Source organism: Lonchura striata, chromosome 5, assembly GCF_050655825.1.
Source record: "Lonchura striata isolate lonStrDom1 chromosome 5, ASM5065582v1, whole genome shotgun sequence".
NCBI classification, from domain to species: Eukaryota; Metazoa; Chordata; class Aves; order Passeriformes; family Estrildidae; genus Lonchura; species Lonchura striata.
In genome coordinates, this window is record NC_140707.1 from 35,231,256 (window position 1) to 35,253,176 (window position 21,921).

Genomic DNA, 21,921 nt, shown 5'->3' on the forward strand with positions numbered 1-21,921 from the left:
AGTCTGTGGAAATATTTGGTGCACAGCCTGCTAACAGGGTCATTGAGGACTGTGGTTTCACAAAGGCATGATGGGTGAATTAAGGCTAGCTGTTATGTGACATGGTTGCTGCTGGATAAGAGGAAGATGAATGCTGGAGGTGGATGCTCTGCTATGCAGTAGTCCTGGGGCTCTGCCATGAGAACCATTACTTCTATGATCTTTTTCCCTTTTAAACTGGGGAAGAGGGACGAATTTCTCACCAGAGAAAGTACCCGTGCAGCACTGCTATTGTTTCAGAAGCAGTATTTCGAGGACATATTGTCACGACCGGCATAAAACAGGGCGCCGTGCTCTTTTCTCGGCTGGCAGCTCCTAAAGCGGCGCGCGGCGCGGACCGACGTCCCGCAGGGGCTGCAGGGCGCGCACAGGCCGGGGACAGCTGGAGGCGCAAACCCGGCGCTCGGGAAGGCCGGGCCGCTCATCCCACCCGCTCGGGGCCTCGGCAGGCACCTGCGAGGGGTTCTGCTCGCAGGGATGGCCCGGGCCCCCGGCGCCTCCGCAGCCGCCCCTTGGCCTGGGGCGCTCCGTGCCGGCGGAACGCTGCGAGAGAGCGGCGGGCGCGCCCGGACGGCGGCCGGCAGCGGGCGGGGCGGGGCGGGACGGGGCGGGCTCCCCGGCGGCGAGGCCGCGCTTCCGGCGGGCGGCTGTGACGGGCGGCGGCGGCAGCGGCAGGTACCGCCACCGGCGGGGCGGCGCGGGGCACCGCGGAGCGCGGCCGGGCCCCGCCTGCAGCAGCGGGGCCCTGCCTGCAGCAGCGGGGCCCCGCTGCCTGTCCTGGTGCTGCTGCGGCCGGGGAGAGGCCCGGCGGCTGGGCTGGGGCCGAGCGGGCCGGGGCTGGGCCCAGAGCCCCGAGCGCTCCGCCTGGGTGGTGCCGGCTCGCCCTGAGTGAAGGAGCGGCTCGGTTCGTCCGCGGTGCGCGCCTGGCGGGGAGAGCGCGGCTGGTGAAGCGCCGCGGGCACCGGAGCGGGGAGAGCAGGGCCGGCAGCCCTTGGAGTCCTGGTCGCCGCCGATCGGGGCAGGCGGCGCGGGTTCCGCCGGCTGCTGGCTGCCCCCGGCCGCGGCAGGGCAGCCCCTGCGCGGGGCGGGCGCGGAGGCCGGCTGCCATTAACCCCGGTGCCCAGCAGCAGGGGCTGGTACTTGTCCTGGCTTCAGGCGTGTACTAGGGGATGTTTGTTTTAACAGTGTAAACAGCAAATCCCTGAGCCTCGTAAGCAATCCTGAGGCTCGCTAAGGGGTCTCCCAGGAGATGAGTCGAAGGGAACGGGAGAGAACAGATGTATCGTGGTGAGGAGGAGTAGGGGAAGGAGTAGGAGGGCTGCAGCCCGCGCAGGGCTGTGTGTGCCCCACTGCCTTCCTCACATGTGAGTCCTGGGTGGATCCTGCACGGCACTGAGAGCAGATTCTGTACTTTGTGCAGCAGCTGCGGAAAGAACACTTGGAGAGTTCAGCACTTTTGCTCTCAGACCCTGCAGAGAGACCCGTTAAGGGGAGGTTGACTTCTCGCTAGGTTGGATTCCCAACGGGCACAGAGGTAGCCTTCAGTAAACGGATTAAGATGACTGAGGAAGGAAGGCTGCTCAGTTAAAAAGCTGTTGGAATATGAAGGACCGAAGGGCTTTCCTGAGCAATAGTGTATCTGAGCTGAGTTTACTAGTCATGATGAACCAGGATGAGGTCTGGCCCTTGACGTTTGTGTTCTTTCAGGGTAGTGCCAGGGTAGTGATGCTCTTGGTGGTATCATCAGTCTTGATGTGAGGGAAGATAAGGGGTGGGCTTTGTGAGTGAGTCTTGGTTCTGGACCTCATTCATGCACTTGAGTACTCTGAAGGTCTGCTGCTCAGTAACTGCTCTCTTTCCTTTCAACATGCTTGTTTTTGACGCTATAGCAAAGTGCAGGCCTTGATTGATGTGTACAGAAAAAGAAACATCTGTGCAAATAAGCTGAAACTGGGGGGAGGCGTGGATGGCAGCAGAGTCAGAAAAATAATCCTGGAACCAGGACTGTGTTGCAGATGACCATTGCTTATTCATCTTGCATGGAAGAAGAGGCCACTTTGTTTCTGTAATTCTTTATTGTATGTATATCTCCAGGGTGTGGTAGTATATGCATGTACATGTTTTGAAGTGTAATTCGCTCCTGAACTAATAGTACATCTGGAAGAAAAACAGGAAAAGGAAACTACCAAGTAGGTGTAACTTAGAAATAAGTGATAGAAAAGTAGTGGAACTGAAATTGCAGAAAAAAATAGTTTTCATGAACAGCAGCTACCAAGATTTCCTGGGTGTAATGTGAATGGTCTTCCCTGGGTAAATTCTGGATCTTATATAAGGAGTCTTCAGTTCAGAATTTTTGTGAAAATTGTATTTTAATGGTCTGAGTTCTCTCCTTTAGTGGAGTGTGCTGTTCTCCATCACATGTCTCTCTTATCTAGGAAAGTTAATTTTTATTACACAGCAAGTGTTCAGGTATAGTGGAGTTGCAGAAAACATAATTAAATACTTGGAAGAAATGGTAAGAGTTAGCTCTTTAGAGCCTGGCAGTAAGTAAATGCTTCTGCTGCCATGTATGATTCTTTAGGTTTTAAATCTTTGGCTAGAATTTTTGTTTTTCAAAATCTAGGTATGTAATTTTTCTTATCTTATTATTTGCTATATGGAGTGTACCACTTGCATCTTCTCATGCACTCTCAGGTTCAGTTTTTAAACTGAGTTAAATCTGTTGAAATGCTCTTTTATTGTTAAAAACTATTAAATGTTTTTAACAAACACTTTACCCATTTTAACAACTATATCTCTATGATACATATGGACTTTCTGTTTAATGACAGATCCTTAGGGATCATTTTTGAGTACATAGGGAAGCATCTCATGCAGCTGCACTATTGGAAAGTGAAATGTATATCCTTATATGAAGAGCCTTAATTTGTGTCTTATGTGCTAACTCCAGTTCTCTCTTTCTCAGAGCCTACCAGCTCCCAGGCATTTAGCGGACTGCATGTCCTAAACTGCTGTATGGTTATCTGATGTGAGATCTCATGCTTTTGGCTTTTAGATGTTGGAAAAGGGCTGGAGAAAATTCTGAAAAACCTTCTGGGGCTGTCTGGGTACTACAGTATGCTTCACAAGAAGGATCTGAATTCTAGGAGGTCTTCTGCTCTGGATCCTGCTTCCATTAACACCATGGAGCAGAAACCTATGGCCAAGGAATAGAGCTGGCTGTGAAATCTTTGTGAAAGTGTCTGGAGAGCCTTGTCTGTTTTTCCAAGGGGTGAGGTCAGAGCACTATCCACTGGGCTCTTTTTGCAGTGTGGATCCTGTTAACAACTTCCTTCTTCCACATGGTGCCACACTAAGATTAATTTTATGCCTCAGGGGAAGCCCCCCAGTGCTGTCTAATAACCTGCTCTTCTGTCTCTGGAGAAGTGCTGCAAGTTGACTGTGAAGCCAAATGGTGAGTGTAGGGACAAGTGTAGGGACACTTAGTGACTTGCTGGCCCTATGGCAGTACCATCCTCTGTGGGGGGATTTGGATTTGGTCCCCAAGGGTTTCAGGACTTGGCTTTGGGGAAGTGGTTGCTACCAGGTGTCCCCAAGAATTTCTCATGAAGGGCATCTCAGTGGATGGCAGCAGTCAAATGTGGGTCCTCTGTCCCTACTAGGGCTGGCAAGTCCGTGAGAGCTGTGAATGCTGAGAGGCTGGTCTTGGGGAGCCATGGATGCTTTCTCAGCATGGGGCACTGGCTTTTGGGGCTGCTGAGCTCCTGTGGGGAATGCTTTAAGCTCGCTGAGTCATAGGAGTCAGTGCCTGCTGTTACCATAGAAATCGGATCAGCTGTTAGGGGTGGGGAGTCATGGTCCCTTGGCTCCACTGCTGCGTGGTTCCAGCATGAGCTCATGGTGCTAGGGAACCTGATTTCTTGCTCCTTGCCCTGTCGAGATCAGAGGAGGTGAGGCAGCTCTGGCAGACCTGACAAGAGGACAGGGAAAATAATTTTGCTTGGATCTTTGCATGGCTGCAGTGGTGGGACCCTGTGTGTCTGATGTGCTGTCTTGATGACCTGCTGTCTGTATATGTCATGCTCTTTCATGTTTTGGGAAACATTGCATTTGATTAACAATAGCTTCCAGTCCTTTGGGAGCCCCAGAGAGGTGAAAACTGGTTGTAAACTGGTGAGTAGCAGATAAGGGAGGACAGGAAGTAAATAATAAGCTTGGAATAGTCCAAAGGGAGTAGAAAACCACTGAATATCCAATTTCCTGTGCTCTCAAAATGTATCCCCAAGCTTGGTGGCAAGTATAGACCTCAGCATGGACGTGACACCTTGCGAAGATCATTCTCTCAAATTTCATCCTCTGTGCTCAGTCTGAGTAACTGTTTCATTGTTTCCCCTGGATGAATATATGTATTCAAGCTCTAGGGATAGAAGATGCAAAACATTGTTGCCCCCTCTCCATTCTGCTAAAGGAAATAGCTTTACTGTGAATATACTTCTCACATTAAGATGTTGTGCCTCCTCAGATAAGCTTTGAACCCTTTGCTCTCCTCATAAAGCAAAATAAGCACAAGCATCTCTGTGAAACAATGTTATAGAGACTCTTGCTGATGCAAAGTGTCACTTGTTTTTTTCTACAGTTCCTCTTGGATTGCTGCCTGCTGACCACTGAAATACTGTACATGTGGTCTGTTTGAGCAGTCCAGATCTACATAGTTGTCCTTTTTAATGCTTCCTTGCTTACTTCCAGGAGACTGAATTCAGAGGATAGCAGCTGCTTCCCAAGCATTGTCCCTAAGAGTTGGTACTCTTAGGAGATCCTGTATGCTGTGCTAGCTCAGCTGCAGCTTTAATGTATCTTCTGCTTCAGATGAGAGTGAGAAATATTTGCAAACAGCAGCAAATGCACTGAGCTGTTGTTTCTTGGACCCTCTTAATTTTTTGGTCTCCTTATGGCATGCTTGGTGAAAAATATTCAGGCAGTATGACTTTAAATGAAAGAAGTGATTCCTTGCTATTATGTCAGAGAAAGGATTTACTGGGTGATGCTGAAAGGAGGTGAGGATTGTATGTGTATTGTTCTCCCTGCTTTACTAGCTCTGCCTAAAAAATTCCTGTTTTAAGGAGCTGTTCATTTCTCTGTTCAGATCGCAGCACACTGAAGCACCCACTTCAGTGTTGTTGAGAGCTCTGGTTCTCCATTATGGGGAGAAGGAGGGGGGGTGATTCTTGGGAAAGCTTCCAGCACTGGGCCAACTGTGGAAACAGCTGGGCTTTGTGCCAGCCATTCAGAGGGAGGGGGAGCTCAGAGCCATACAGGGAGTGTATCAGGCAGGGGCTGGTGCAGCCTGTCGCCTTCCGCAGAGTCCTGGTGCTGCTTCTGTTTCAGGAGAGAAAAGCTATTCTGCCCAGAGCTGTGGTCAAGCAGAGACTCCTTGAGAGGGTTGGTGCAGCTCTTGATGGCCTTTGATAGCAGTTGGCATGAAAGAATCTGACATGTTGTGCCTCTGGCGAGGAGGAGGAGTTCCTGCTTCTATTAAGGAGGAGGGGACACAGTCTCTGGATAAGTAAAGATAAGGGAGTATTGGGGGGACATCAGTGAGAAGGGGAAGCATCTCTGTGAGGAGGTAAATTTGTGATCTCTGTGTCTCATCTAACAATCTCTGCAGTCTGTGTTCTAGACACAGCGAAATAAACTGCGATATTTGGGGACCATGGCTACAGACCCACTCACGGAGCTTCAGGATGACCTGAACTTGGATGATACCAACCAGTCCCTCAGCCAGCTCAAACTGGCCTCCATAGATGATAAGAACTGGCCAACAGATGAAGTCCCTGCTTTTCCCAAATCAGGTAAGTATCCTGTTTGTTTGGGATCTGGGTTTTGGCCAAAAAGCAGTTGTTTGTCTTGCAGCATTGTGGTCATATCTACATACACAGAGAGCCCTAGCTCCATTTAAAAGCTTTATAGACACATTTAACTTGCACCACACCCAAGTGAATCAGCCTCAGTATTGAACAGCGCTAAAAAGTGCAGAGCCAGCTGCTGTAAATATGCTCTTCTCAGTCCTGTGCCTGGCTGCATTTTGGTACTGACAGAATAGATGTGCTGTAAATCTTTGAGTATGCGCCATGATGGTCTCTTGCAGGAGAGTTTGGCCTTCTGGACTGGAATGGTCTCAAACTTCCATCTGGGAGGTGGGGCTGGAGATCTGAGTTGTTGCTCTGAAATCCTGTGCTGTGAACTATGAACAGAGAGGTCAGGAAAATTAGCTGAAGGATATACAGTGTGACCATCCATCAAGGGACTGTGTTAAGATCCTCGTTTCCTAAAAAGCCATGATGATGTGCTTGGGTTTTGTCTTTGTGAATATTTGTGACATATCTGAACATTCATTTGAGTATACATTCTGAGGGACACATGGGTCTCATAGGACTGAGAGGACTCTTCTGAAGTCATTGCTGCTCTTATCCACTCAGAATTTCAAAAGTGGGTTTTCAAGGCGTATAGTTGCATACATTAGTCCCTCCCATGTAGAAGTGCCATTTTTTCTCATACCTCTATCTCTTGTACTTGCCAGTGTGCTCCAGATCCCTTCTTCTGATTGCTTGTTTCTTGTACTTTGTTCAGATGATTCCAAAGGCTCCCCTGAGCCTGTCACTCACCTGCAGTGGGATGATCCCTACTATGATATCGCCAGGCACCACATTGTGGAAGTAGCAGGTAGGAGCCTTTTTGTTTTCTCCTTTGATGTCTTTGCAGCTGGGCTGAGGAAGGACTTTTCTAATAGGGCTCTGGGGACATCTGCTGTTTGCCAAGGCCCAGTGGCGAGGACAGGTGGCACAGAAGGAGCACCAAACTTCTTGAATGTTTGTGATATGTGTAATTTTCTATTGACTTCAGCTAAACTTGGGTTACTTCTTGGCACTTGCTGACTTGATTATATTATTGTCAGGACTCAGTTGCTTTTGCTGAATTGTTTTAAATATGGTTCTTTACTACTACCCAAGCACAAAAGTGGTTTTTTGCTTGATAATGCCACAGAAATTATGTAATTAAGCAATACAGCTGTAAGGTCCTCAGCTGACTGGGTAATCCACAGTAGGTGGCATCACTCATATCTGAATGGCCAGAGCTTGCCATCCTGTCCAGAAATAACATGTACAGAAATGTGAAATAGAGGGAATAAGCCTGTGTTCCACTGCAAGGAAAGACCTGTTCATTCAGGGTCACAAGCATTTGGATTTTCTTTGTGTTTTCTTGTCCATGTTATTTTATTTGTGCTAACCCTTAATAATATACTGCTGGGACCTCCATGAGAAAGCATTTTGGAGGTATTCTTTAGGTTGCTGTGGTGAGCCTGAGTGAAGGCTAAGGCCAGTTTGTCTTGTGTTCCTTCTTTTTAAAAAGATGAAGCACTTCTACAACTTGTTGTGACTTGAGTCATACCTCCTGCTTGACTATAGCCACCTCCTACCCCTCCTGCTGCCACCTCCTACCCCTCCTACTGCCATCTCTCTTTACTTTGGTCCCTGCCCCACATGTGAATTGTCAAGGAAGTGCACAGGTTGGAGTCTTCCTGATTCAGGGCTGTTCTGCAGCAGAGTTTGACCACAACAGAAAGAGGCTCAGGCACTTACTTTGGTAAGAGTTGTCTTGATATCATTCTTTTCTGGGCAGTTTTCTCAAATGAGCTTTCTTTCTCCTGATCTCTCATGTTCCATCTTTTGTGGAACAAAATTATAATGGCAGACTCAAAACCTTGTTGTTTATTGTTTTCCTGCTCAGTTTGACAGGCCAGGTGTTTGACATTTGGGCTATTATACCTTATAGATTTGCCAGAAGTTTTTTCATTTACAAATGTGTTACTAAGCTTCTTTTCCACGGGACTGGAGTTTCAGGAGTTTATAGAGGTCTGCACCCTGGTCTCTGTTGCTGAAACTGGAAAAGGATAGATGTGTGGACTCCACCATTTCAGTAGTAGTGGCCTAATAGTAATAGAATATATGGAATGCAAATGGCACAGGTAACTGGTGTTTGAGGATGCTGGGAAAGGGTGAGTTAAATAATACAGTTGTTCGCATTAGGCTAAGCTTCAGACAAAGTGCTTAGCAGTGTTTAGATCAGAGACATTGATAAGACTGGAATGTCAGCCCAAACCCTCGCTGAATGGAGTATCACTCCAATGGACTTGTGTGTGTCAGTGGCTGTTGGAATGCAGCCATTTTGCCATTTGAAACGGTCTAGGCTAGCAAATGAAGAATTAGGCAGCTTCCTGAAAAGATTCCAGGGTGGGATGGTGGCTGACTGCGAGCTGTGCCTGCATTCTGAACTCTTCCCCATTGTGGTTTAAATTTGTATTCCTAGTGAGCTCTGTGTCCTTGCAGTGTCTCTGTATAGTGCAGAAACAGCTCAGAGAAGCTTCTGTTCTTGGCTCTTGCTGGCCAGTTTTCACCGGTAGCTGATGTGTCTGAAAGCATGTGATGGTCCCACACACGGTGTATGGTGTGATGCCTTTCTTGGCACTGGGAGAGCTTGGAGCACAGCTCCAGATAGAGATTTGCTGCCTTGTAGATTTAAGACTTGCTGGTTTCTCATCTCCTGAAAGGAGAATTTAGGATGTTGATCAAAGAGGTCTTGTAATCTTGGTTCTGGGGTGAAGCTGTTAATTTTTTTTTGGTCAGTAATTGATTATTTTAACTGTTCAGAATATCAGACAGGGTAGTCTTCTCTGGATTGTTGTTCGAGGCAAACAATCTGGGAAAGCCTGGAAAAATCCTATTACAGGTAGCCTGGAGAATAAAAATTTCACTGGAGGATTAATATGAAACTGTTCAGATGTGGCTCTGCTGACAAATTGTGTTTATCAGCAGCTCCAGTTGCAATGAACACTGGCTATGCTGAGCCTGAAACAAAATTACCCTGGATCTCTTGTAAATATTAGCAAATGGCAGCAGATCATGAATTGTTTTATCCACTCTGTTGATTCATTAGCTTTCTGTCCCATGTCCTTCTCTGTTCTGCAGTTCAGAGTAGAAAGCTTGTGGCTAACTCTGTGCCTGCCTGCCCTGAAATATGTTCTGGGATGATGATGCTATTTTAAGGCAAAAACAGAAGGCTGGTTCCCATCCTTGGGCTGAACTCCATGATCCCAGTGTTATCCTGTGTGGTCAGAAAAGTAATTGCTTTTGGCTGGATATGTGCATGGTGTTAATAACTTTTGAAAAGCCTAGTTTTGATGACAAAAAGTTAGCACACTCATTTTCTAGCTGACCTTTATTTCTGATTCAGTCCAAGGCATGCTGGATTTGAAAAATCTGGCTATCTGATCTAAGAGGGGGAAGTATTGAAAAGCATTTTGCAGAAATTTGCTAGGAAAATTAGTTTTTGGAGTTTGTTTTTCACTTAAAAATAGTGCAGCAGTTTCAAGGAGACTCTCATTTGTGCCCTATGCTCCTGTCTCTTCTGAGGACTGGGATTTGTGGGAAGAGGCTGTCCATGGGAAAGGAGCAAGCATGTCACTGCTGTCCCATGTGGTGGTGTGTTATTCAAAGATGACAGCAAAAGGCATCGGGGCCACCACAGTCCTGAGGGAGTACTCAGAACTGGACTATTGTTAGGAATCACAATATTTTGGTTTAAGGAAATCCTCTTTGATTCTGGGACTCGATGCTTTTGCAAAGGAAGATGTTGGTGTTCCGCTGGTTCTTTCAGACCTGCCTTAAAGTGTATGTTTATGAAATGTTTTATGCAAGCTCATCTGGAGAGGTCTCTCTGTGATTTTGTTCTACTTGATTCTGAGTGCCTCTTTTTGTGAGCACTGTAGCAGTGAAATTCTTCTTTATATGTGGCCAGAAGCTGAAAGAGAGGAGGCTTGATTTCATTGCACAGTCCACTTCTGCAGAGTGTTTTCCTTGCTTACGTCACGTAGCATTCAGAGGAAACACAAGCTCCTGGTTGAGGGCTGTTAAGGAACTATCCCAGGTTTCTGTTATGGTGGGAGTTTCTGTGTTCTCCTGCCAGTTCTTACAGCAAAGATGCTGCTTCCATCTTCTTGGGGGTGGAGGCAGACTGGACATGATATAGTCTTGGCCTTGAATTTTAGCACAGGCTGAATTGCAAAACTAAGGCAGGTAGTTAATAATAGTCGAAAGGAGGTTTCTGGAGATGGAAATTCATACTGGAATCTTGTGGCTGTGTGGGAAGAGCAGTGCTCTTGTCAGCTCTGGCAAGGTGTTCCTTCCTCGTTCTATTGCCCATTGTGAAATACTGGTCTCTTCTTTGTGGTCAATATGCAAAACTATGGCTATGAGGTTCATCAGCATTCCTATTTTACACAATAATTGCCTTGCTTTCTTTGAGGATACAAAAACAGGGGCCTAACATATATTGACATATGAATTTCTCACTGCTATGGAGGGTACAAGATAGTGTATCAGTGGTCAGAAAAGTGGCTGTCACTATATACTCCAGCTATGTAGTCCTTGCCTAGTGATTTCAAAACTTTGTTGGAGCTCAAAGCATGTTTCTGCTAGTTTGTGTGGGAAATCTGCTGCCTCACACCATTATTTGTCAATCTGTGGGGCTGCCCTCACAAAAAAGCTGTGATGCCAATACGTGTAAGACCTGTAACTGAAGTGGGAAAACAAGGTGGAGAGCTATGAGTGTACCTTCTTTTGTGTTACTGGATTGAAGCTGCAATTTCAGCAGTAAATCTCTTTTCATTGGTGAATCTGGTACCAAACCTACCCAACAAACATGACTGCAGGTGCCAAAGCTGTAACTGGTGCTGATGATTTGCTGTAGGGGTTGGTGATTGACATGGGGAGGTAAAATCAATCTTGGAGCACCAGTAGCTGTTGTTTCTCTAGGCAGGCAAATGTAGAAGTGGCAGACAAAACTTGTGTTGAAGGTGTGTTGCAGGGTGTCTTTGGTGGATAATGGACTCGGCAGAGGCCCATTAGCAAAGGGTAGCAAGGGTCCTTTTTGCTTCAGGCATGGTACATTGTTACTGGCTCCGTCAGTACAGACTGCCTGCATTTCTGCTGCTTTTGGATGTACTTTCTGGCTTTTAGCTTTTGTTGTTTGTTTGTTTGTTTAAGAATATTTTGTATGATAAAAAATTATGAATTGCCTCTATAGAATTGAGTCCATCCAAAGCAAGCCCAGCTTGTGCACCATATTTTGATATGGTCAAGGGAAGGGAGAGTATCTAAGGAATTTTAAGTTTCTAAGAGAGGCTGAGAGAATGGAGAATTTCTTCCTAGAGCTCTGTTCCACAAAGGCTCCTGTCTTGATAGGCCCATGTGGGTCTGTTGAGTGTATAGCTGTGAGAGTGTTGGAAAGGGGCTGGGTGTGATAATAAATGCCTTCATAAACTAGAGGAACCTTTTTAAAATTCTAATTGGCAGTTCAATTTTTTAATTCAGAATCTAGTAATCATAAAAAAAGGTATGGGTGTGGGATGTGTTATTCATGTGATATGATGCCATTCTCTGTACACTTCTGAAGTTGTTCAGAGGACAGTTGTTCAGAATTAATTGCAATTAACCCTTTTAAAAGTGACAGTACAGCAGTTACCATTTTGGTGGCAGAGGAAGTGTTACAGTAAAAGCAAGAAATTTGATTATACAGTTAGCTGCAAATTAAAAAAGGAGATTTGGGAATCAAGGGTTGCTCTAATTGTTGCTCAAGTAATTGCTTCTAATTGTTAGATAAGGCTGCTTTTTGCAGAGGAGCATGGGGGAAAGATGAAATGGAAGGAGTTTGAATCCTGCAAGAGAGCAGCTAAATGCATCCCAGTGGCTATCTGGTTAGGCTCTCAGACTTTACCCTCATGATTACTTTCTGGGAAAGGATGCAAAGCTTGGCTTGCTATAACTTTTTTTCTGTTCCTCCAGACCAGGGTGCACTTGATGGGGCCCAACCAGGTAGGTAGATTTTTCGTGACACTAACATTTGGTTCTGTAGATCATGGTATTCCTTTAGCATGACCATGGCCTGTAGCTGGACTGTCTCAGGGGAGCCCAAACTTTGCTCAGCCTTAGGCTGCACTGGCAATTTTTCAGGAATCTAAAGACTGCACAAAATTGTTGTCTGAGGGCTGCACCTCTGCCTCAGGCACAGTAGAATCATCTGAGCCAAATTTGGTGTGTGGGCTTTACTTTGGGCACTTTGGGGCTCAAGGGTCTCAATGTAAATCCTGTTTCTGTCCTGTCATGGTGGTGGCCTGCTTGGACCAGTTCAGTTTGAACTCCAGTTTATCCTTTTTATCTTACGTGGTTTGGAAGTTCATTCAAGGATTGCTTCCTATTCTTTCACATGATCTGCTGCTGCACTCACATGCTAAGCAGCTGGCACTTAAACTGGATTCTCCATCTGAAAGCAACTGTTACCTACTTCTTCTCCATTTGGCTGCAGAGATGTTGTCTTCTGGTAACTTGTTTGCCCAAAGCTATACTTGACTGCCCTGGGCTTGCTGAGCATTTGTTAATACTCTCCGGACTTCAGTCCTAAGTCTCAATAAATTGGCTGCTGGTGCTTTCATGCTTCTCAATTTACATGAAAACTCCAATTGGTGTGAAATTCTTACTGCTAAGACCTTCACACAGTTCATGGAAATGCTGATTCTCATTTCCTCATTATGTGGAGTCTTCTCCCCCTTTTTCTATGCTTTCAGACATCCTCCCATTCTGCATTCTTTAATCTGACTCTCTAGTATATTTTTCTATCAGTTAAAGCTATATTCACTTCATAAGGCTTTCTGATTCTGGCAGTGTTTGGATATTGGGAATATCAAGATGGATAAAATCATATATTAAAATGCTTCTGCTTTGAGATCCTTGCCTTCTTTTCTTTCAGGGCTAAATCCACTTGGGAATTCAATAGGCAACAAAAATCTACTATACTTAAACGTTTCCCAGCTGTGCCATAAGCTTAGCACAGCTAATTGAAATGAAATTACATTTGAGAGGTATTTTACTCACAGTGGCTCTGATTAAACATGCTAAGCTTTGTGAAACTTGTGTAATAATATCCCAGTATTCTGTACTGGTGCTCTTTCCTTGACCCTCAACACTGTTAACTTTGCTGTTTTAGCAGTAACACTAGCTTTCGGTGGCAAGTTTTATCTGTCTGTATTGTCTCAGTATCAAAGTACTGGGATATTTCCATTTGAATCTTTCAATAAGATGGGCACCTAACTGAGGCAACCTGGTGAAGGTAGGAATGAGCAGTCTCTAGACTGCAGTTAGGCTGCCTCAAATAATGACATAAATGCTAATAGGTATATTTCAGGATATGTAATGGATATATTTCTATTTACCTATAAATAGTAAATAGCAGGAATTGAATGCCAAGGATGTATTTTCCATGTTGGCTGTGCAGATTCATCTAATGCTGTGTCTTGGGACATTACTGCCATCTTGATACGAATTTCTGCTGTGATAGATTCGTATTGCTGCAGGTTTCAATCTGAAACATTTGTCTCAGTATTTTCATTTCAGCCCTTTTAGAAGTTTGGCCTTGCACTCATGGCTTGGAAACAGAGCAGTGATTTTCCTTGCATCTTGTCTTAGAAGTGCCCTGGAAATGCTGCTTTTTGAGCGAGAGGAAAAACACAGTTCTGGCCTTAAAAGTGCCATAAAAATATTTAGGAGCTTATGTCCATCAGTGCTACAAGTCCATATCTCTTTAGATGAGCAGCTGTTTTGACTGGCTTTAGATATTGGCTACTGTCTTGCTCTTCATTGCTAAAAGCAAAATAATCTTAATCACATCCTTCAGGGAGGTAGTTTAATTTAAGTGTACATTGAAAATAATTTTAAAGTTGGGGTGCTCTGTGAGTACTGATGGTATATAATTCATTGTTTGTTTGCTGTTAACTATTGAACATTCCTCATCTGGGAGAGGTAGGAGGCAGCCAGAGAAGCCAAGTGATTGCTTCATGGTCTGTAATTGTGTTCAATGGAAACTTCAGCTATTTGCAATTGCAAACAAGAGGTGAAAACCTAGATACATAAGATTAATACTGCAAACAGGAAAGCAAATAGTACAAGGGATGGAGCATCTGGGAAAGATCAAACCTGGTAAGAATCTGTTCTGAAGGAGGCAGAGGGGCCACCTGAAGGTAGTTTCCTCTAACAAGAATGCATGGAATGGGCTTTAGGCTCTTGCTTATAAACTGATTGTTCAGCTTTGATGCTGAATTTTTGATTTTGTCATGTCTGGAGCAAGGAGACTGGTTAGATATATGTCAGGTAGAAACAAGATTGGCAGTTAATGTTTTGAAAGTTTCTATGTTGACAGGCTGAGCTCAGTATGATGAAACTGGAGCAAAACCCACATCTCAGAAAAGGCCACACTCATTCCTTTGTAGGTCTCATGCATAAATTCATTCTGATTTGGAAGGCAAAACAGGCCACTCCTTTTTCAGTCATCAGGGCACTGTAGATTATCTTTTGATGTACTTGGCCCTGGAAATTGTCCAGGGTATACATGCCATCTCCCTTTTGGAAGAATTATGGATTGTCTGTTTATTCTTTACCAGCAATCCCAGACTATGTAAGGAACAAGACTGCAGACTTTGCATAGGCCTTGCCGAAGGCTTTTATGTCATTTCAGAGAAAGCTATTTAAGGTATGTGGTTCTGGAACTGTGACTTTTCAGGTCTGATAATCAGTGCCCAGAAGCCTGAGCTGAGTGTATGACCACCCACAACATGGCACAAACATGGTACTGTACTGCACACCACAGAGGCCTGCCTTGATTAATCTTGAAGTCTGTATCTGGCCTTCAGATCATCCACTCTGATGTGAAATGCAGCTTCAGTTAACTGGAGATATCATCTCTTCTGAATTTAGCATAGCGCTATATATGATCTGTCTTCCTGACCATTCTCTTTCATGACTATAAAACTCAACAGATTCTCAAATGCTGCATCTTCTTGGTGCTTTATACAGGCAGGACCCTTTATCATTCAGAAAGACACATATGAGATTCTCAAGACCAATGGGAAGGGTCACAATATGCCATGTTTCTTGCCCAGGACTTTGTAACCTGCAATTAGTCTTTTAGACAACTTAAATTACATTAGACCTGGCCCTAAAGCTCACAGCAAGCTACCAAGAAACTCTGGGGTAGGCAGAGAGTGGGCTACCGTGGGATGTGCGATGTGGTGTTGGTCTTGTGGCCTGGCTGTGACTGTCCCGATTGTTCCAGAGGAGCCTTGCATCACTCCCTCCTAGTCCTGCATTCCAGGTCATGTGTCCTCCCCAGCTGCTCCGTATCTCCGCATGTGTGATGGCCTGTGCGCCCCTTTCCTGGTCCGTACCTAGTGCTGCTGCAGTGTCCTTAGCTTTGGTAGAATTTCTGGCTTGTGTGCATCAGTAAATTCTGTGTTGTCTGGTGACTTGAAAATGGGACTTGCAAGGTGAAAATAAAAATTAACAAAGTAGCGAGAGAATCTGTTCTGGCAAGATGGGGGCCAAAGGGGGCCAGTGGCATCTTAATGTCATGGCTGGTGTGAATGAGTTCTCTGGCTGCCATTTGCAGCACCAGGTGGTCATCTGGTACTAACAGGCAGCATTCCCAGAAATAATCAGGTTTGCTATTCCGAGACCTCAGTTGCTGCGTGGCAAGTGTAGCCAAGTGATAGTTGAGGGCCAGAGCCTGTGCAAAGGTGAGAAAACGGCGGCATGAATATTGTAAATCCATGCTGGGAAAAGGATATATTTCAAGAGGAATGATGTATTGCAGTTCAATCCTGCATAAGTAGTGATCCTTGCTGCTTTTCTGTGCTGTGGTCTGTGTGAGGTGGTTTACCATATGGGAATACGGAGGGTATTGTTGCGTATAGCCTCAACAGCCCCATTCACTGTTGCACTCTCTGCTTGAGAAGAAAACACAGGTTTCAGATCAGGGTGAGTAGCTAAAAAGGTGGGTAGACTTTTACCCTTAATACTAAAGGAACCATTTCATCTCCACTGCTGCTAAAAAGAAGTCATCTTAGTGGAAATGGATTGGGTATCATGTCTAGGAGAGAATCAGACTTTCCCTCAAACTCTGTATGTCCACAGGATTTGTGACCGGGTTCTCACTTATGCAAATCTCTCTATTCCCCAGCATGTCTGCTAAGCTTGGCCATGTGTGTCTGCTTGGGCTTTGTTCATGGGGCTGATGGCAGAAGTCCACTGACGGTTGAAGACTTGCTCTGGGGAAAACTTGGCTTGTCTCTGAAGCCTCAAGTGGTGGCTGGGGTTGTCCTCAATGACATGATGGTGCTTTATGGTTTATTTGGCTCCAGTGTGATGGGGACTGTTTTCTGCATGGCTTTTACAAAGAATGTTTTGTCATACTGCACTTTGCAGCTCCTTCCATCTCAGGCTGGAAAATCTCTCTGTGGATGGAAAATCTAGGAAGCAGTGAAGAGCTTATTCTACAATCCTCCTGGAGAATAGAGCAGCCCTGCTTGGCCCATCTGTAGAAGAGACTTGTCTTTAGAAAGATGAGAAATCATCTGGAACTCACCCAGATGAGTTCTCATCTGGAACTGCTCCTTTTCTAGGAATTTCTTGGTTTCCTGGGTATGAAATGGCCTGGGTTCTGTGTGCAGAGCTAAGCTCCAGGTGAAGCAAGAAACAGATGCAGCAGACTATTAGAAGTTAGTCTGAGACTGTGTGCAGGGTGGAGGGAGTTACTGTGCCAAGGAGGGGCAGTTTTCCCTGTGCCTCCCTGGACATGTGTGCATCAGGAGCAATGTCCAGGCACAGCTTTGCAGGATTAATGCTCTGAGCCCTCTGCTCTGTACTTGCCTCCATCCCTATGTGCCCTGAGGCATTCTGGCTTCCAGTCCTTCATCTCCTTTCAGGGCTGTAGCAGGGAATCTGTTCTTCATTCTCATTGTTGACTTGCCAGGCCCTTGGTGTTCAGGTTTCTGCTTCCACACTAGGCCCATGATAACTGCTGAAAAATGGATTTAGCTTTGCTGGCAGCTGTACCTTGTTACAATGGTTTCTCATTCTTTCTTTCCCCTTGCTGCCAATACCACAATTAAGTCCTTAACTCCCTGTAATCTCTGGCATTTTATCTGCAGGTGATGACAAATATGGAAGAAAAGTCATTTTGTTCAGTGCCTGCCGGATGCCCCCAAGTCATCAACTAGATCACATGAAACTGCTGGGGTAAGTAGAGCCTTAGTAGGCTGCTGTTAATTTCTTAAATCTGACCTAATTCTCAGATGCTGGATTCTCGGGGACAGATCCATCTGCAGTAGCTTCTTTAGCTGGACATGTCCTCCCAAGTGCTTACCTCCATTGCTGGAAATGCAAATCCTCTGTTATGGTACACAAAAAGAGTCCCAAAGGGAGGAATAGCCTCTCTGTAGCAGAGCACAAAGTGAGTTCATCAGTTCTTTTTTCTCAGGTACCTGAAATTCACACTCGATCAGTACGTGGAGAGTGACTACACTCTGGTGTACCTGCACCATGGCCTGACCAGTGAGAACAAGCCATCCCTGAGCTGGTTACGAGATGCCTACAGGGAATTTGATCGCAAGTGAGTAAAGGTGCAGCAAGCAAGGATGTTATGTGCTGTTCTGTAGAGGATCTTCCCCAGCTCCCCTGTGTAGCTTGGTGATCATAATTTACTGTCACTTATTCTCCTGCTTAAGGAGGTGGATTGTTGTTTAATACAGACTGAATCATAGGATAAACAGGTCCTTCTGTAAGTTACATCCTTTAAGCCAGCAGCCAAGAGCAAACCCAGGACCTGGTGCAAGTGTGTCAGCCCCATGATATAATTTTAGGTTCCTGGGGATAATGCTCACTGATTTTAGATTAATCTTGGAATAGAGGGTAGCATGCCAGTAGGCTGCTGATTGGCCTGACACTGCTGTAGAGCATGGGAGAGCAGAGGCCATGGATTCTGGGGTGTGGTGAGGCTCAGTGCAAAAGGCATGAAGCAACCAGGGTGCCTTAATCTTGTTGAAAGGTTGGTTCCTCTGCTTAAAGTGCAGCTAGTCATTACTGGGCTTTTCTTGACAGGTACAAGAAGAACATCAAAGCCTTGTATATTGTGCACCCAACTATGTTCATCAAGACCCTCCTGATACTCTTCAAGCCTCTGATCAGGTAGGTAGGAAGTGCTATTGGCAGCTCACTTGCATGCTCACACTGCAGGGGAACAATGAGGCCTTCTCAGAGGTGCACAAGCTGAGCCCAGCCTGCCAGGCCTATCCTGGAGTCTCACCTTTTTCTATCTCCTCCCACTTCTGAGCTCAGAAATACTCACAGACCAGAAATACCTCTTTAGGAACCTACAAAGCTTGCAGCTCTGTGCTACTCCTTTTCTCTCCAGTAAATTAGAAGTAAAAAGTTGCAGGCTCTGCAACTCAAATATTTAATTTATTGTGATATTGAAATAATAACTCCGTGAAATAATTGAGAATAAGATCTTCTCAAGCCTATTGCTGAACATAGGAAGGAGAAATCCACCATTTGAGGGAGCCTGCTGCTGCTAGGGCTTCTAATGTATCTTGGAAAGTTTTTGCATCTTCTGGTAAAATAGATGGAGTGGGAGAGTGATGTGGGTGACGTCTCTGCTGCTCAGCCATACATACCCTTTGCCCCACTGATGTTTCTTGCAGCCCTCTGCTCTCCTTTTCTGTAAGAAGTTCTGTTATTGGATTTCCCAATTCCTCACATATCTACTTTTCTCTTGTTTTTCAGCTTTAAATTTGGACGAAAGATTTTTTATGTGAATTACCTTAGTGAGCTGGAGGAGTATGTGAAACTGGAGCAGTTGGGGATCCCAAGCCAAGTGCTAAAGTGAGAATAACTGTCTGTCTCCCCCTTGCTTAGGGGCTCTATGAAAGAGGACCTTTTGTAAAGAGTGGCTAGGGAAGGAAGTGATGGTTGCACTCAGGCAGTGGTTTTGCAGGATGTGCTGACAAGTTGTCTTCAAGACTGGTTTCTCTTTCTAGTCCTCCCTGTGTGTCCTTGGCCCCAGTCCCCAGTTCTGTCTTTGAGTTAAAAATCCTCCTGCAATGGAGCACTATTCCTGCATCTCCCACTCACCCCCTGGGGACTTTCTGCAAGATACTGACCTTAACACTGACCTGTAGCTCATGGTGTGCATTTGCTGTCATCTGGGCACCTGCTTAGCTCATTCTGCACTGCTCAGCTTGTCTTTGAGGCTTCCCAAAATTGCCATTATGTCAGTCCTACCAGATTGCTTCCCTGTCCCACACCCACATATGCATCTGTCTCATCACAAGCAGTGCTGTCCTGGCCTCCCGCCCACGCTGTTACTCAGCTACTCCAACTCTTGATTACAGATAGATACTCCTTTTCTCCCTGCTTTTTTTTCTGGCAACCAGATGTTTGTTCTTGTGCTCCAGAGCTGCCTGTGGTGGTTTTGCATATGTGTAATTGACTGTACCAGTCTGGTGCTGTTACCAGTGGGTGTGCAGTGCTGGGTTCATGCACTTTCTGGAAGGTGGAGTGGCTTTCTACTAGTCTGTGTTTTGCTGCAGGTATGATGAATACCTGAGATCCCTGCAAAAGCCTTTGCAAGTGCCCCAGAAGCCAACACCCCCACGCCCACCACTGCCAAACCAGCAGTTTGGAGTCTCCCTACAGCAGTGAGTATTTCTGGACTGTGTTGCTTTTGTCCTGACTTGCTTGATATGAGATCACTGTATTTACTACTGAACAACAGTAGAAAATGGCTGCAAAACTTCTTGCAGTTCAGACTTCCTACAAATCTTTAATCATTTTCCTGAGAAACTCTGTGCTCATGTCCAGATCCTGACAAACTCAGTTCAGTTCCAGCCTCTTGATCCCTGGGTTAGATTGTTTTTGCAACTTAGGGTCACTAAGGGAGGAGCAAAATAAGAGCCATGGGGACAGCTTTATGGCACTAGTAACTTCCTTTTAAGCAAAAGAAGTCTGTAAGAGGCTGGCTAATGGGTTCTCTTTAGGACTGTGCTACTTTGAGCAGTGCTGCAGATTTGTTTCTTAGTTGTTTTCCAAATCATAAAATCTATTTTGAAAGCACCTCTATTCAGCCTTGTAGTGAATCCCACTCCCCATTCCTGCACAATGACAAAGGCAAACAGACACTGGCAAGGCCTAGTGATACTGAGTAAGTGTTGAAGGTATTTTTAACGCTTGAGTGTGGTTTTGCCTCCCTGGGGAATGAGGAGGAGCCAGTACTGTGTAGCTAGAGACATCCTCTGAGGCAGTCTGGGAACACATTCCTCAGCTTCAGTGCAACATTTCCAGATAGTGTCTGCCATGGTGCCTGAGCTTGTTAGCAGCCTGGGAGGGGTGAACAGCTCCAAGCTATCGAGTGGTCTGGACAATCGAATGTGAGGGTGGCAGCAAGCACCTTGGTGTCATGAGGTTTTTCCCTGACACCCATTTTGATGATAAATCTGTCACAGGAATGTGGTGGCCAAAATTTTTTTTCTCATGTGTCAGCTTCTTTCTGTCCTTGCTCCTATGGGGAAGAAAAAAGGAAGCGTAACCCTTTTCACCTGATTCATAACTAGCATCCTTGCCTTCTGGGAAGCCCTTGGTCCTGGCATATACAGGTTGAGATTTTTACAGAGGATGGAAAACATTCCTGTGGTCTAGTAATGAATTCATAGTTGCTCCAGTGAATGATGTAACATGATAGGTGAAGAAGATAGAAGGCTGGAATAATGGCTGAACCAGGGATGGGCATAGCAAGATGATATTTATTATAGCTGGTGTGGGCAAATTCAAGAGTTGGAGGCTGCATGTAGGGCAGGATCAGTCCTGTGTACCAGTTGTGTGTAACCTGTTGTTTCTTGGTGCAGTCTCAGGGAGAAGAGCCCTGATCAGTCTCCTGTTCCTCTGGTGGTCAGAGACACCATTGCTCATTTGCAGGAGCATGGTAAGTGTTTGGGGAAGCTGCAGTCCCATATCAATGACCTCTGTTCTGTCCAAGGTCCCATCAAGACTGTGGTAAGATAAATAACAGCAGTCTAAAATAGGGTGTAAAGCCCAAATAAGGTGAGTTAGCCTTCAAGTGGGATTGTGGAGGGCATAGGAGAACTCCTTCTTTCTGGAGTCCGTGTTCCCACGTGTGTAAAAGTAGCCAAATGCCCCTTGTATCCTTTGTCTGATAGTGGAAGCAGAAAGAATTGTGGTACTCTGAAAAAGGGACTTGTTGATATCTGTCTGAATGCCCCACAGCATGGATTTACAATTGTTAAGGCCAGCATTTTTAGAGACTCTCCCATGTCTGATTTTTTCCTTCTCCATCTGCTGTCACTTCACAGCTCTTAATACAGAGGGGATTTTCCGGAGATCAGCAAATACACAGGTTGTCAGAGAGGTCCAGCAAAAATACAATATGGGTAAGTACCCAAACACATGAGAGGCCCTCTCATTTGCTAATTACTGGTGTGTAACTGCAACTGTGTAGGAACTAGTCCATCATGGATCCTTTCCTTCTTTGATAGGTCTGTAGGTGAGGTCTCATCTTGGGGTGTAACCTGAATTGCAAGGGAGAAGTATCTGATTCTTCTGCTGTGTGGAAAGCATATTCCTTCCCACTCATACTCCCTTTACTGTCCTTTTTTTTCCTGAAAGTTTCCCTGTTTCTTGGGATGAAATATACCATCCTACTGTGGTTACACTGAAGGGACTTAAGAGGACCAGGATGAAACTTAGTCATGTTTGATTTGATGACTTCTAAAGATATAATGCTGGATTCAGCACTGCTTTGTATATGATTTTGGGACATATTTTTCCACTCTGCTAGAAGATGTGGTACTTTGGGATTCTGTATATCAAAATACCTCTTCCTTAGTTTTGGGCTCTGACCAGCATGTCCTGTCCTTTGGAGGAGACACTG

The 21,921-nt window shown here is 45.5% G+C and overlaps 1 protein-coding gene across 4 annotated transcripts in view; it reads left to right on the forward strand.

Annotated features, from left to right (window-relative positions):
• Window positions 1-638: 638 nt before the first annotated feature.
• The window catches only part of ARHGAP1 (Rho GTPase activating protein 1), a 29,055-nt gene continuing 7,772 nt past the window's right edge, over window positions 639-21,921 (forward strand). The window contains exons 1-11 of one of the 4 annotated variants that reach the window (XM_085581810.1): window positions 639-943; window positions 5,705-5,888; window positions 6,667-6,759; window positions 11,937-11,966; window positions 17,129-17,216; window positions 17,458-17,589; window positions 18,078-18,164; window positions 18,762-18,860; window positions 19,568-19,675; window positions 20,879-20,955; window positions 21,344-21,421. In XM_085581810.1, coding sequence (XP_085437936.1) covers window positions 5,750-5,888; window positions 6,667-6,759; window positions 11,937-11,966; window positions 17,129-17,216; window positions 17,458-17,589; window positions 18,078-18,164; window positions 18,762-18,860; window positions 19,568-19,675; window positions 20,879-20,955; window positions 21,344-21,421 — 931 coding nt within the window. In that variant the 5' untranslated portion in view covers window positions 639-943; window positions 5,705-5,749. Of the gene's footprint in view, window positions 944-3,507; window positions 5,479-5,704; window positions 5,889-6,666; window positions 6,760-11,936; window positions 11,967-17,128; window positions 17,217-17,457; window positions 17,590-18,077; window positions 18,165-18,761; window positions 18,861-19,567; window positions 19,676-20,878; window positions 20,956-21,343; window positions 21,422-21,921 lie in introns of those variants that run through there. The other 3 variants (XM_021533379.3, XM_021533380.3, XM_021533382.3) reach the window with 3 other exon arrangements.